The sequence below is a fragment of the Neltuma alba genome, unplaced genomic scaffold (genome assembly GCF_004799145.2).
Source record: "Neltuma alba isolate B1F8T4 unplaced genomic scaffold, ASM479914v2 tig00011122_pilon, whole genome shotgun sequence".
In the NCBI taxonomy this organism is placed as follows: domain Eukaryota; kingdom Viridiplantae; phylum Streptophyta; class Magnoliopsida; order Fabales; family Fabaceae; genus Neltuma; species Neltuma alba.
Window position 1 is genome coordinate 420,644 of NW_021635859.1, and position 16,080 is coordinate 436,723.

General features: G+C 32.1%; 2 protein-coding genes across 2 annotated transcripts; one reads left to right on the plus strand and one right to left on the minus strand.

The window, feature by feature from the left end:
- Positions 1 to 4,063: 4,063 nt before the first annotated feature.
- Positions 4,064 to 5,211, plus strand: LOC114761461 (protein RKD4-like). Its single transcript, XM_028950827.1, has 3 exons — positions 4,064 to 4,152; positions 4,423 to 4,942; positions 5,047 to 5,211. The coding sequence occupies exons 1-3, from the start codon at positions 4,064 to 4,066 to the stop codon at positions 5,209 to 5,211; spliced, it is 774 nt and encodes a 257-aa protein (XP_028806660.1).
- Positions 5,212 to 8,929: 3,718 nt separating this feature from the next.
- LOC114761495 (uncharacterized protein At4g00950-like) lies at positions 8,930 to 10,684 on the minus strand. Its single transcript, XM_028950870.1, has 2 exons — positions 10,007 to 10,684; positions 8,930 to 9,264 (listed from the first exon to the last, which is right to left on the minus strand). Exons 1-2 carry the CDS (start codon positions 10,565 to 10,567, stop codon positions 9,178 to 9,180), a joined length of 648 nt encoding a protein of 215 aa, XP_028806703.1. The 5' UTR covers positions 10,568 to 10,684; the 3' UTR covers positions 8,930 to 9,177.
- Between the last annotated feature and the right edge of the window lie 5,396 nt (positions 10,685 to 16,080).

The following is a 16,080-nucleotide window of genomic DNA, read 5'->3' on the forward strand; positions in this document are numbered from 1 at the left end:
GTTTTGGCCCCACAAAAAACCAAGAGTTTTGAACTGTTTAGATGAAAATAAAATCATAATTTTAGAAATAAATATATAAAAAAACTTGTTTCAATTTACAAAAAAATACTTTTAAGGAGTATTTTTATAGCTTTCCAAACATCCTGTTTCTACCATTTCTAAACCAAAAAATGTTTACCATTTTAATTAATTATTTTTTTTATGATTTCACATTTCAGTGTTGACAGAACAAATGATTGGCCAAGGGGGAAAAAAACACATGCGAAGTATAGGAGTGACATAATAATAGAGGGGTAACATTATTGTAGGAAAATAGCACAAGAAAAAAAAAACACAATATTGTGGGAAAATAGTAGGTGGGGAAAAGGAAGGAGCTGATGAAGGAAACTGGCGGGAACAAGGGGGCGCATGAACACGAGCATGATGAGCATGTGCTCCCTTTTTTATGGGAACCATCCTTTAAGATTGTTTTTCAAGCAATTGATAATGAGGCCTCCCACTTTTTTTTTGGCTCTCATCCCCACTTTTTCCCTCCATTTCTCTTTTTTTTTTTCTTTTTCTTTTTTGGGGAAACCTCTTCTTTCTTTTTTCATATTACCGTATTAAAGCTTAACATGAGTCCACTGCTCTAGTCTTCTCACCCATCTAGGTTAAGGGTTTCAAACGACTTCATCGCATTGAATTTTTTTTTCCCTTCTCTTATTAAGTTTAAAGCAACATTATTTTGAGTTTAAAAATTAAAAAAAATAGTGGTCCAATCATAACTGTGTTTTATTAACTATTTTGCTTGATTATGTATGGTTTATATATGTTTGTTAACTTATGGGTTAATATATTTTTTATGTAAATATTAGTTTAATATGATCTTGATCCATCTGACCTCGATTCAAATAAAAAGTTCTTGACCCCCCAAAAAAAAATCAAAAGTTCTTAAATTATTATCTTGCCCGATGTAAATCAATACCACCCACCACTCCACCAGGCCACCGCACGTCCTCCACTGGACGAATCAGTCTTCTTTTTATCATTGCAATTGGTGGCGTGACTCGCGGGGTGTTGGTGGCTACTATGTGCGTCCCCACTCCGTTTCATCGTTCCTCTGTTGGGTCAACCTTCCCCTTTCTTTTTCCGAATGAAGAGCTGGATTCAATACAACAAAAGTACAACCAAGCTAACCGAACTATCACTCGTCATCAAGCCTGTTGCACAAGAGGTGGAGGTTGCAACCTTCCCCGTTTTACTTTTCCTAATCCAACCCCCCTTCATTTTATAACATTCAGATTATTTTTTTCCCCCAGCATAAGCCTTCTACTGTCATTGGAGGCAACCTATTCAAAATATTATCAGTGCTAATTGTAGACATTTGTCTCGATAGTAATTTGAATTTCGATTCCCCATCTCGTGCACTTTTCTATTTTTTCATTCCTCAACTTTTGAAATTTAACAACAATTAAAAAAATTTATTATTGAAGACCTATTCGAAACATTGTCAGCACTAAACTTAAAGTTTAATAAATATTGAAGAAAACTTTTGAAACTTTACAACAGTTTTTTTTTTAATTTTTATATATATACAAATAACTCTCATACTACTAATTTTATGTATTAATTATCTATAAATACCTTAAATTTTAAGAGATTTATATAACTTAATGTTTGATGGGCTTATATTCATGCAAAAATAAATTTTAAAAGGATATAAAATTAATAATTTAAGGTTATTTGCATGAATATGAAATTTTAAGAGTTTATTATGAAGTTTTGAAGGTTAATAAAGTTATTTCTACATAATTCTAAGTCTTAAAAAAATTATGGAATGTAGCATTTTTTATGATGTCATTTCTGGATACAAGTTGAATTTTTTTAAAATACAAACATTGAATCTCTTTTGATGAATAAACGAGGATGACATTCGAATTGAAAGGCGAGCATCCAAAAGCATTGGTCCAAATCCCACAAGTCCGTTTTCTTTCAGAATTGGGCCTGAAAGGACCCCATCATCACATTTTCATATTCTTTGTCGGCCCAAACAAGTCATCCTCTAACGAAGCCCACGTTTCCAATCAGAGCCCTGGGTTGACTCACACTACTCGATGATTCTACTTTAGCTTTTTCTGGCCCAATAAAAAGTTGCCTGAGGGCACATTAGTAGAAGCACGACATTTAGTACAATATCTTCAACAAAATTGTTTTTAATAGCAAGAAATATATGCTTATATAATAATAATAATAATACTCGTGCTTTTATGACAAGGTATGATTTCTTTTAACCAGCATAAGTTTTTACTTTGATGAAATCATCCATAGACTCACTGCCTTATATCTCTTTCTTGTATTTGACTTTTTTTTTTTAACTTAACTTATGAATGAATGATAAAATGGTATAAAAAATAATGAATGCTTTATTAAAATTTTGAAGAGGCAATCATTTTGAAGTAAATTAAATTTAAAAAAAAAAAAGTAAATCAACCATCCTTTTCAAAGCACATGAACTTGAGAAAAAAAAAGATTACTCCATACATATAAAAGTTGTACAAGTCTCATGATACTCCTATATAAGTGCGATTTCTTATCATCAACGCCCTTCTAACTCAATAACAATGCGCATATCTTTTTACTTTTTTCAAATGTAAGGTTATGAATTCGATCCCTATATAAATATCAGGGGTCCTTCCAATGGATGAAGGATGAAGGTGTGGTTTCCTCAATCTCCATATTTTTTTGGCAGTACTTGGGGATCAAAGGAAGAAATAAACATAATGAAAGTGAAATTTATATTTTATTTGCACATTTTTTTATTTCTCAATGGTGATGGGCTACTAATTAATTAATGAATATGAAAATCTAAATTGAAATGGAAACATGCCAAGATTTACTGGTGAAATATATTCGCCTATGTTTATTTTCGGGGCGTTTATTTACCATAATAATTAGCGGAGTTAATAATAATGAGAGAAGTAAAGGAAACGTGGGAGACCAGAATACGTTTGATCAGTTGCGACGGCTAACCACAATCATGATGATGTTGTTGGGAACCGTTAGTTAATTAACAGTCATCATTAATTAGCTAGCATCCTCATCACATAACTATAACCATCCCCCCTATAACGCGTCATTATCTCAATTCATTGATTCCTCATTCAATACTTATCTCTTTTCCGATGTCTTCTTCCTCTCCACTGCCGTTCTCGTTCTTCGTTCTTCGTTCTTCGTTCTTCGTTCTTTTTTGTTTTTTTTTTTTGGGTTTTTTGAACCACTTGGTGAGGAAACAAAAAAATGAACATCATGGACAAACCATGCACTAGATAGCGGAAATGGAGGTTTGTGTCCGATAGCAAGTTTCTAGAAGGCAGATGAAGTATTTATACTCAGAAACTTGGATTATTTTAATTCCTTACCCTGTCAAACATCAATCAATTATGATATTTTAAATTTAAATTTCGAAATAGAGAAAACACAGGGTTTCAATGTGAATATGATTATTTTTCCTCAAATAATATTGTGAAATTGATTTCTCGTCCTGGCTGGTGACAATGTAAATTAATTACATTTCGATCAAAAGTTTACCCACATAATGTATTATTTCGTTATGAATATTAAAGATATTCATCCATGTATTCATGAACGGGAGAATTAATGCAACTTCATCTAGAACTAGACATTATAATGTAATGATATTTTTTCCCTCAGAAAAATTAATATTAACAATATTAACTATTGAAAAATTATTCCTAGATTTTCTTTAATGGATGAGCATGAACACAGACATGTTGAGTGCGTGTAACCCACTCGCTGACGTTGTTAAGTGCAGCCCCCCTGCGATAATTGCAATTGAATGGCCCGCTCATTCATTCCTGGGTTCATTCGTTCATTAGCATTTTCTCACATTAAAAAAAAAAAAAAAGAGTAGAATTCACTGAAAATCTGTTTTCTGTAACCTTCTCTTCCCCATTCGCGAACTCCAACCCCCTCTCAGTACTGTTCAATATAAAAACCCCATTCTCCCCAGAAAATTCTATATCTTGCTTGTGACTCATCACGTCACATTCTCTCTCCCGCAGATATGGACTGCTACTTCAGTGACTTCGATTTACCAAACCTCGATTACCCACATGGCTTCACCTCTTATAATCCCACCTACCCACAGGAAACGTAAGTATTCACGAATTCCATTCATTTTAAGCTTTACTTTTTTCCTCGAGTTTTTACTAACTTCCTTAGTGAAAACGAAGCCCTCTGTTCTTGCTCGCTTTTCTAATTTCCGACACTGGATATTTTTACTGCTTTGATTATTTCTGAGATTATGTCGATTCTTTCAACGTTATTTTGACATGTTCGGGGTTTGAGAACGACGTATTTTAGTTTCCTGTCCGGGTTGTGGTGCTATTTTTTTAAATTCTGTATTCTTAATATATGTTGCAGAATATTGGAGATGTCACCCGTGATGGGTTTAGCTGACATGGATCTTATGGTCCCACCGCCATATGAAAGCAACCCAATTTACTTGAACCAGTTCCCGGAACTCGAAAATTTCGGCTCCAACTTCTCTGGGTTTGATTACAGTATCCCTTCTTTTTATGATGACTTGGTGATCGACGAAAAGCCTTGTACCATTGTTCTGCCCAATCACTCCCAGAGCCGGAGTTTTCCTATTCAAAGGGGCCAATCTTCGAGCTCTATGTTCATTGGGAGTGGGTTTGCCCCTTCTATTAAAACAGAAGAGGACGAGACTAGGAACAGGATTAGCTATAACAGAAAGAAAAGATCAGCTAACTTGGAGTTAGATGATATAAGGAAGTATTTTCATGTTCCCATAACAAAAGCTGCGAAAGAACTGAACGTGGGGTTAACCCTGCTGAAAAGAAGATGCAGAGAGCTTAATATTACCAGGTGGCCTCATAGAAAAATCAAGAGCTTGAAAACCCTCATCGACAATGTCAAGGTATTAGTGTTTTACAAACTATTCTGCAGATTAAGCGTGTAGAATTATCATATATATGTGATAGTCAGTTGTTTAAAGTTCAGAGGTTTTATGTTGTGATGTAGGAACTGGGTTTGGCCAACGAGGTTGCTATGTTGGAGAAGCATAAGAAGCTTATGGAGAAGTTGCCTGATATAGAATTAAGCGAGAGAACTAAGAAGCTGAGGCAAGCATGTTTCAAAGCTAATTACAAAAGGAGAAGATCACTGGGACTCCAAGCCCAGGCCTGACTATTTTCACCATCAGACAGGTCCAGGATAGTGGATTTTAGGCTATAGCTTAGGTGTATAGAACAGTATGAACTATGAACTAGTAAAATGTTTAGACTCTAGATAAGTTTGGCTGGGCATCAAGTTTTCTGCCGTTTTGTACGAGGAGTTTCCATTTCAGACAGATACTATATCCTAACCATGTTTTTTTTTTTTTTTAACTACATTTAATTGGCTCATCATGGATGTTACTGTGCAAACTAGTTTCTTGCATTAGAAGAATTCTTAATACTCTGCATCTCACGCTGTTTCATAGTCAACACACGTATTTGTCCCTTGGTCAAGCAAGTAATCATCAGCAACAGCAAGTACTCACAACAGCACTAGAATGCTTGCAGATACATCAAGAAACACTTTCAACAACAACCTTCGCTACTTCTGCGGAAAATCGCTGTAATATAGACTCTTATCCAATGGTTTTTAAAAGCTGTTTTTTCCCTCTACGCCGAGGCTTTTATACATGTTATTATCATCATGTTGATGAATTGCTTGGTTGTTTGCTGTGTGGATGAACCTTCTGACCAACAATCTTTGACGGAGGGGAGGGTTTAATGTTGATTTGAGGAGATTAAGAAGCCTTTTCTTCTTGTCACATTGATGAAGGAAATGATGAATGCATGATTGACCCTCTTGAAAAGGTGTAAGAAAGAAAACATACGTGCAACTTTTGAATTGGACTAAACAGACACAAAAACAAGTAAGAACCAAAATTAGATGTTAAAATTCTGAGGAAGATGACGACGAAGTGATCACAAACATTCAACGCGTATGACTTTGACCCTTTCCGCGGCGGGGGAATGAGGTGATCGTAAAGAACACTGTAGCGAACAGTGAATACTATAAATGGACGAGTCAAGAAGTCAACGGCGATGGGTGAAGTAGATATGTTTGGGGGAGAAAATTACGGTATATAAGCAGATCTCTTATGGAACGTACTTAACAAGAAACTCAAGAAGCAACCAAAAGTGGACTCAATCAATCGAATACCAAGCTAACAAACCGTAAGAAAATACGCGTTCATCCCAGAAAGTGACTGATATGTGTGTGTGTGTGTTATGATTTCTGAATGTCTAACGCGTGCGCACTCAAGATTAATAATATCCACACGTGTTGTTTTTGCACAAAATTAGTGAAGATCTTATTACAACAGGCAAATTTACGGTTAATAATTTTATTATTAGATTATTGTTTTACAATATTTTCAAATATATATACTCTTCCGGTTCTTAGTATAGGACCTAATTATTGAATTGATTTTGGTCCTAAATACAAAATATATTTATCATATTTATTAATTTTTCTTAAATTAATCCTATGGATACTCCCTCAACCATAATCAAGTAGAAGAGGGATAAGAGATATTAAAAAAGATGATTATGGTGTTTTAGGAAAAGTATGTTATATTTTTTATAATTAACTAACTTACTTAACTTTCTTAATTTAATTAAATTAATTAAATAGGTCTTATATTAAAGACCGAAAGAATATATATATATATATATATATATTGAAGTCCTCTTTAGAATTAAGGTAGCTCTCTGGCTCCTGAAAAGGAAAGGTAAGCCGACGGGAGTGACATGAACTAATCTTTTAATTTTTGGAGGGACCATTTTTCGTTCTTGACTCATGGTCAGGCTCTCGTTGTAGTTGAGACAATTTTTAAATATGTGACCAGTGGCAATAAGCATAGCAACTTTAAAAGAATAATGTCTTGTAAAATTTATAACCAATTTTGATTAGTATGATATGATGGAGCTTGTCAGTATGTTTCGCCTTCACTTTGGAACGATTTTAAAGGTGTGTTTGGTATGAGGGATTTGAAGGGGAGGGATTTTAATCATTTTTTTTTGTTTGGCAACAAATAAATTTTAGAAGGGGAGGAAAATTTTTTTATCTCCCCTCCCCTCCTCAACCTTCCCTCCAAAATTAAGAGGATTTGGAGGGAAAGAGTAATATTTTGTCATGTTTTGATCATTATACCTATATTTTATCATGTGATGACCATTATACCTATATCTTAAATAAAATGAGGGTGAAATTGTCTATATTAAAATATTTTTTTCCTCCCCTCTCTTCATAAATCAAACAAGATAATATTAAAACTTCTCTCCTTCTCTCGCTTTTTATAAATCCAAATAAGGCATGTAATATTAAAATCCTTCTACTATTCTCTTTTTCTCTTTCCTCCATTAAAATCCCTCCCCTCCACTTCCTCTTATTAAACCAAATAGACCCTAGAGGTCACAAGTTGTTTGGGGTTTTTAAGCCTTTATAAAGTCCATCTGTCAAAAACTAGTTAGAGTTATTTTTTACTTTTGAAAAAATTTAAATTACTTTTAATAGCAAAAACTGATCTGAGTTTATTTTTCAAACAGCTTTTAATTTTTCAAACCAAATTGTTAACTGTATCCAAACATAAATTATACGAGTATTATGATAATTTTTTTAAAATTCATTTTTGTGCAATAGAACTTCTTTTTAACGATATCGACTTTTGATCTTCATCAAAAAAAAAAAAAAAAACGATATCGACTTTTGATGAACGGGTTATTTACAAATTGAAAACCAAACATGCTATCATCAGAAATTGGATTTGATTACATCATAGTGGCGGAAGCGGTAAGTAATAAAAGTTGGTTGAATTGATAAGGATCAGAAGAACATGTAATTTTTATATCATTATTTAAATTTAGTTATTTTTTATAGATACTCCTCCGGTCCTAAATATAAGATCTAATTGTTAGTTAATTTTGATCCTAGATATAAGGCCTATTTCTCATATTTATTATTTTTTTTAAAATTAAAATTGACTCATTGCACTAGTATAAAATTGCATATAAAGTAATTAATAAATCCTTATTTTCCCCAAACTAATTTATATTATGAAATAATATGAACCCATTTCAAAAAACTTCTTATAAATTACTACCTTCACTCATCAATATAACACTCAGTTAATTAATTTGAAAAGATTAAAAAAGTTATTGAATTATTTAATTAAAACATATGTTACATGATCTCTCTAAAATACTTACATGTATCATTAGATCATATATTAATTTCTAAGAGTAGCAAATCAGGTTATTTATCACTCTTATTTACTCTCCCTACAACTGGATTTTATATTGATGACCAAGATAGTATAATAGATACCGGTAATTATTTTATATAGGTTTATTCATGAGAAACTATACATAGGTCCAGGGGCCACAACATATTAATAATTTCTTTTTCTTTTTTGTAACCAACATTTTTGATATCAAACCTCCAAGTAAACATGTCTATTAAAATAATCAGCATTGTTCACTTTCCTTTTGGATAGACTCATCTCCAGGAGTCAACCCGCGTTAAGTAGGATAATGAGTAAGGCCATGACTTTTACGCCCCCCATTAAATTGTTAAAAAATTAAAATTATCTTTTGAAAACCACCCGCTGAATACTTAAGGATCCGCTTATTTATTGGTCAATGAATCTGATCATATTTTCTTCATCCACACGTAATTTTGTCTTTTCCTTTTCAATCCAGGCAAACGACCACCGCACATCACCACCCCAATATTCTAATTTTCTAATCTGCTCAAAGATCTCCGGCCCTACTTATCACACATCTTTCACACCCTTTTGCATTTTCTACGATCCCTCTTTCCGCTTTAGTTAATAATAAAATCATGCAATAAATTAAAATTAAAACAACCTTATCATTCATTAGTTGATCAAATAATAATAATAATAAACAGTACCCTATTATTGGTATTACACTTGTGACATAAATAACATATGATAAAGTAGTTCACTTTATACGTAGAATTGCATTAAGATAAGAGGAGCTCATCTTTGCATACTCCTGCTGTTCCTGCTGTACAAATAAAGGGTGGGTTTAGGGGATAACTTTAATTAAGGGGCCAGTAAAATCAAATCAGATTACATCAATTTCTTCTGAGATCCCATTTTCTCTGCTTTTCTTGCTTGCGTTTCCATGGGACCACTTGCTTCAAGCTCTCATAAATGCTTGCCTGTATCCATAAAATTGCTAGATTAGACACTTTACTAACTCGTAAGTCATAATACGCATCTAAAAGTAAAATTCATCCTACTGGCTCTACATCAGGTCCAGCTTTTCGGCACGTTAAATATATTTCAACCGTACAAGAAGATAACTCAAAAGTCTATGTCAGCTGTGAGAAGCTTTCCCAAGAAAATGAACAAGACAGAAAATGAGAAAAACTTTTGATCACCATCTTTAGTCTCCTGGCTCTTTTTCGGCCATCGCAGGAAGTTAAAGTAAAACCTGTAGTCAAACATGATCTTTTCCTTTTAATTGTTTCAGGCATTTTGTTTAATTACACATATTCCATTTCGATGCTACTTGCCAGGTATAAGATGGGTTGTACAGAACAAAAAGGAGATCATAATTGGCAGCCAAAAGTGGATACAGTAACATGTCTTCAAAATGTTTCTAAAAGAATATGAACGCAACTTCATTATTCAGCTTGAAAGTCTAGAATGTGTGCTGAATATTATTGATTAATTGAGTGATGAATAAAAGCATTCTCAGTTTTCATCCGTCGGAGAAATTAATTGTCTGGTTAATTAACTCCAATCACATACCCAAACAAGTAATTGAAATAAACAACAGAGGAAAAACTCATATGATGAAACAAAAGCCGATTAAACAAGATTAATTTCAGTATTTCTTGCACATATGCTTAGTTTTGTTCGAATTAAACAAAAGATCATATTGAAAAGGATACATACCCACAAATGTGATCTTGACTGAGATAGATTGAACAAGCTTCCTCTTCTTCCGATCTTAGCGATCTTAGCCTTCACAGTGGTATTAGACTCAAAGCCACCGTCGTCCCAAAAGGTTAAACCATTTGAAAAATCAATACTAGCCCCGTACTCCTGCCTCCTGTTCTTCCCGGAGCTGCTCCACCTGCTAGACCCAAAATTGCCATTCCACTGGTCCTTCCCCACCATACGGGGACTCCTATACGACGTCGTGAAGGACACGGCCCGGCCCACGTATGGCCCATCCAACACTGTCGTCGGCGAGTGGACGTTGGAGGCCTTGGACTCCGGAAATACCAGCCTGGGAGGCAGCTCCAGGGCTCTTCTCCCACAACTATCGGGCTCCGATCGGGTGTGGCAGGGCCTAGGCTTCCCTGGAGCTTCCTCCCACCGGAAGGGAATCGACACGGCGGTGGGCGGCGAAGGAAGAGGCGCGGCCTCCGGCGGTTTGATGGGGCGAGAGATTAACATGGAAAGCTTGGACGGAGAATAGATTTGGTGATCGTAATCAGGTTCTGATCCCATTGAGTGTGAGAGTGAGTGAAAGAGGAGTTTAATGGTGAGTTGGTGAAGTCGGTCAGGGTTTACAGAGAGAGAAATAAAGGAAGAAGGGAGCGAGGGGAAGGGGGGAAGGAGGAGGAGCCGAGGAGGGGGGTTACCGAGTGAACGAATCTATGAGCGTTTTTATCTCTTGCATGAGGGGTGTGAGTTTACCGAAATCACCCTTTAAATTCAGGATTGGGTGCCCCACTTTGACTCTTTCTTCTTTTTGGAATTCAACAAATCAATTGTATACCGGTTAAAAAAACAGTAAAACACGGAAAGAAATATAAAATTAGAGAAGTTAATTAACTATAATTAAGTTTCAATTCTTTTTTTTTTTTGTATATAGTGGTTAACTATAATTATGAAACCAAGGTAAAAATATATATAATTATGAAAGAGGTGCTTTGAATTATTTTTATTCATATTTTCTATATTATCTATCCATTGTGAAATAAATTGTTTAGTTTTTTACCAAAAAAGAAACTATTTAGTTAATTTACTTTACATTCTTAAATTCATATTTCTCTATAAAATTTTGATCTTAAAATATTTGTATATACAATAACATTCAAATTGTTAAATAGTTTAAATATATACATATAGTAGAAGAATTTATGTGTATATATAATATGATACTATCTCTGATCTTATATATAAGAGTTAGTTGACTAATTTGAGTAGATTAAAAAAATAATTTAAACTAGTTATTTGTAATAAATAAGTATTTTATTTCCTAAAATATCCTTAATAATTAAATTTATTGACTAAAATCATTATTATTAGAAGGGCTATCTTGGAAAAAAATAAATATGAGAGACAAAATAAATTGATATCTTATATTTATAATCAAAATAAAAATTAAATAAAATTTTATATTAAGAATTGAAAGTAATAGTAATTTTTACTCCCTCCATTCCTTATTATAAGAGACAAATAACCGAAGTACGTTAATAAAAAAAATAGTTAAAATTAGTTAAGAACAATTAATGTATAAAAAGTATAATTTTTTTTCCAAAAATGCCCTCATTAATAAGGAGAGAGCATGAGAGAGAACAATTAAATTATTAAAAGAAAGAGAAGTGGGAAGGAGAGAGAGTGTGAGTTGGAGATAATAAATATGGGTAAAATAGGAAATCAACACAAAAAAATAGAGACAACTTTTAAGTGTCTCTTATATATAGGAACATACCATAAGCATCAAATGTCTCTTATAATAAGAAACGGAGGGAGTATTTATTAATTTCATTCGTATTGGGTAATGTTCACGGAGGAAAGTGCTCTGGGGCTTCGCAAAGTTTAATTAAAATGGAGAAGAAAACGACGAAGGTAGGTTGTCATGCAACAGGGTACTCTCCCAGGGGAAAATCCCTAATAATAATGCAGCAGTTGCTTTCACACATAACTTGCACTTGCAGGAAAATGATGCCCACATTTATCTATTTAATTAAATAACTCAGCCTTTTTCTCTTTTGTTTATATGCAAATAAAATTTCTATTAACATGTTGTCTTTATGCCGAAATTTATGTATATATCACTGTATTATTTTAGTAGACACACACAAACGGCCCGTTATACTTATATGTATACGTAATATTACCTCCAACTCTTAATATAATATTATCTCTCATCTTAAATATAAAATCTAGTTTATTGTACTATAAACTACTTCTCAGGTCCTATTTATAAAGCACTGAGAAAAAATTTTTGTATGGATATACAATTTTACTCCTCATTTATTATTGTGTTGACTTTGTTTATATGAGATATAATGTATATTAAACAGGAATAAAGTTAGAAAGTCATTAAATTTTAAATGAGAGTTAATGAAGTTTAAGGTTTTTCTTTGTCTGTGTGAAACATGCTGAAAATGATTTACAAATATAATCAAGAAAGTAGATTTTATATTTATTAGGACGAGAGGTAGTGTATAATTTGTAATTCAATTTAAAATGTAAAATAAATTTTATGTTAACGGCAGAATATAGTAATTAATTTTCACTCATAGTTAGGAAATGGGATGATGATATATCCCTAACATGTTTGGCTGAACTGTCTTCATTAAACTCTCTGATGATGGATGCCTCCATTAAAATGATGAGCAGTACAAACTTGACTAATTAACAGCAGTTGCAAAAATGGCAACATACCATCACTTCATTTGCATGAGGAAGTACTGACTCAAACATATTAGTGTCAAATGAAGAGTTTTTGAACATCATATATATCGTAGGAATATCACGAGGTTATACACAAAGGTTGCTCTTTGCTAACATAAATAAAGTGTGAGTCGCAAATATTTAGTTGTTGGTTTGTCATTCGTAACTGGTGTGATTGGATATATAGCCCACTTAAAGATCACATTCATGCAGCTTTGGTTATCATATATTTTCATTATGTTTCACGGTCCCCGAATTTGCTTCCTTTTTTTTTTGGATATTGATATTTGAGTCTTCTATGATGAAATTATTGATGCTTAAGAGGCTTAATTAAAATAGCAAATCATTCAAAAATTACCAAATATGAGCTTGTTAAGGCACTTGTTTACATAATTTGAGATAAAAAAAATTTTCATATTTATTTCGTATTCTGTAAATTATTATTAAAAAGTTGTATTTAAAAAATTATAAAGTTTTTTCAAACACACTCTATGACATACCCCTACTGTATTAATAATTTCTTTTCTTTTCTTTTTTCAAATTAGAGGATCAAAATGTTGCTACCCAAAAAATCAAGTCGAAGGTCTGGTCGGCCTCGATGTTTCCGAATTCATTAGCATCAAAATTTATTTCTAGCACACTGTTCTTGGTATAAGAAGGGAAGATGACAAAAAAAATTACTCCTAGATTAAAAAATTTCTAAACAATCACTTGAATAAATAAAATTTTAGTTTAGATATTAGTGACCAAATTAAGATTTGTATATTTGTTGAAATGATTATATTACCCATTTTAAAGAAAATATCAAGTACCCTCTCTGCTTTTGGCTCTTTCTAGGACTCAGCTGGGATTGGAATGCTTGACTTGGTTTCAAAGCCTTTCTAGGCTAATTTTTTGCTGGCCACCAACTAGCCACTTACTAGAGCTCTGACAGTCAGCTAATGACCGGTTATGGAAGCTCTGACAGCCAACAACTATTTATTTTGGAGATTTTTACAACTCAGTAGTGCGGTTAATAAATTTTTTTAACACTATTAACAAGTTTGACATGGCAGTTAATAATAGATTTTTTCAGAAAATTCAAAAAGTGGTATTTTCACAACTTCAATAACATAGTTAGCAAGTTCCGTAACGCTATTAATAAGTTTAATATAGCAATTAATAATAGATTTTTTAGGAAACTCAAAAAGTAGTATTTTTACAACTTTAATGACGCTATTAACAAGTCATATAATGACATTAACAACTCTCACAGCATCAATAACAAAATTTTCACATGAAGGTCGATATTTTTAATATTAGCTTACTGTGAAGATTGTAGATCAAAATGTTTTCATTTGTTAGGCACTCACTATGGCTATGAGAGATGTTAATATTACATGACTTATTGTTAGAGTTGTTAATGACATTATAAGACTTGTTAATATCGTTGCATAACTTGTTAATCATATTACTGAAATTATCAAAATATTACTTTTTGAATTTTTCAAAAAACCTGTTGTTAAATGCTATATCAAACTTATTAATAATGTTACAGAACTTGTTAACTATGTTACTGAAATTATAAAAATACTGCTTTTTGAATTTTCTAAAAAAATCTGTTGTTAACTACTATGTTGAACTTGTTAATAGCGTTAAAAAACTTGTTAACCACGTTATTAAAGTTGTAAGAATAAAAAATAAAAAATTTGCCAGCCACCGGAGCCCCAGCGACCAACAAAGTGCGTGGTAGTTTTTTTTTAAATAAAGGGAAATATGATTATTTTAGCAAATTTGCAAATTCCAATTTGGTTATCTATACCTAAACTGGAATTTTACTTGTTTAAGCGACTATTTGGGGATTTTGAAATTTATAAATAATTTCTCTGTCATTTTTTCATATAAGAATTGGTTTAACATCCGATATGGTTTTAAATATAAAAGTTTAATTCATTTTGTTTTTTATATTTATTCTTTTTTTTTAAGTAATCCTTATAGTAGTTATACTACCTCGATCCTTAATATAATAGTTATTTGACTAATTTGAGTAGATTAAGTAAACTAGTTAAGTTAATTATTTGTAATAAACAAGTGTTGTCTTTTCTAATTCCTAATCAAATATATTGTCTAAAACTACTATTATTACAATGACTATTTGAAAAAAAATGGATAAATATGATAGATAAAATAGATTGAGGTCTTATATCTAGGACCAAAATAAAAGTCAAATAATCTCTTATATTAAGGATTGGAGAGAGTATATATTAAAAGTTCCATCAAATCGTAATTTTACCTAATACACATGATTAGCAAGGGTATTTTAGAAAAGATAACACATATTTATTACAAATAACTGATTTAACAAACCTTTTCAGTCTACTCAAACTAGTTAACTAGATCTTATATTAAGAACTGAAGGCAGTACTAATTATAAATAACTAAGAAAAAAATACAAAGAAAAACCGTGAAAATTACAAAATCCCAAATAAAATATTTTTCACAAAAACGTGCTGCCATTTACAAATTAATTGAACCCGTTAAAGTGTTACAATGAATTCTGATTTGGGATTTTGCAATTTTCACTGTTTTCATTTGTCATTTTCCCAATAACTAATTTCCTATTTTTTTATCAACTAATTTTACAAATTAATTAAGAAGACATATATTGTTAATTTTTTTCATCTCAACGAAACAAATTAGAATCCTTAATATCCTCTTCATACAGTTGGGGAACCTCCCGACAAATCATTATAATTATAGTAATTCTCAGCAAGTAAGAACAGAAAGTCAGAATTTTCATTAAAAAATGATCAAGATATTGGTTACTTATTTCCAACGAAACAAACGTGATCATATGCCCAATTATTAACCGAACTAAGAGAAGACCTTATAGGCTACATATAAAACAAGTAAGAATATTAAAAATAAATAAATAAGCGCAAGCCTTAATTAATGATAAAAGTAAAGATTCTCAAAAGAAACGAGGAAAAATGAAGCTAAAAATAATAAAATGGAAATTGCTCTATTACTCAGAGGGCTGTTAAGGAATATCATTTTAAGAAGAGGAAAAAAAAATCAAGGGGTGTGTCCTTTTAGATTCTTGGGAGATGTCACACTACTCCTCCGGTCCTTATTATAAGACCCCATTTGACTTTTTATTTGGTCCTAATTATAAGACCCCAATCCATTTTATCTCTTATATTTATGCATTTTTTCTAAGATAATCCTTCTAATAATGATAGTTTTAGCCAATATACTTAATTAGCAAGGATATTTTAGGAATGACAACACTTATTTATTATAAATAACTAACTTAACTTACTTCCTTAATCTCCTCAAATAAGTCAATTGGGTCT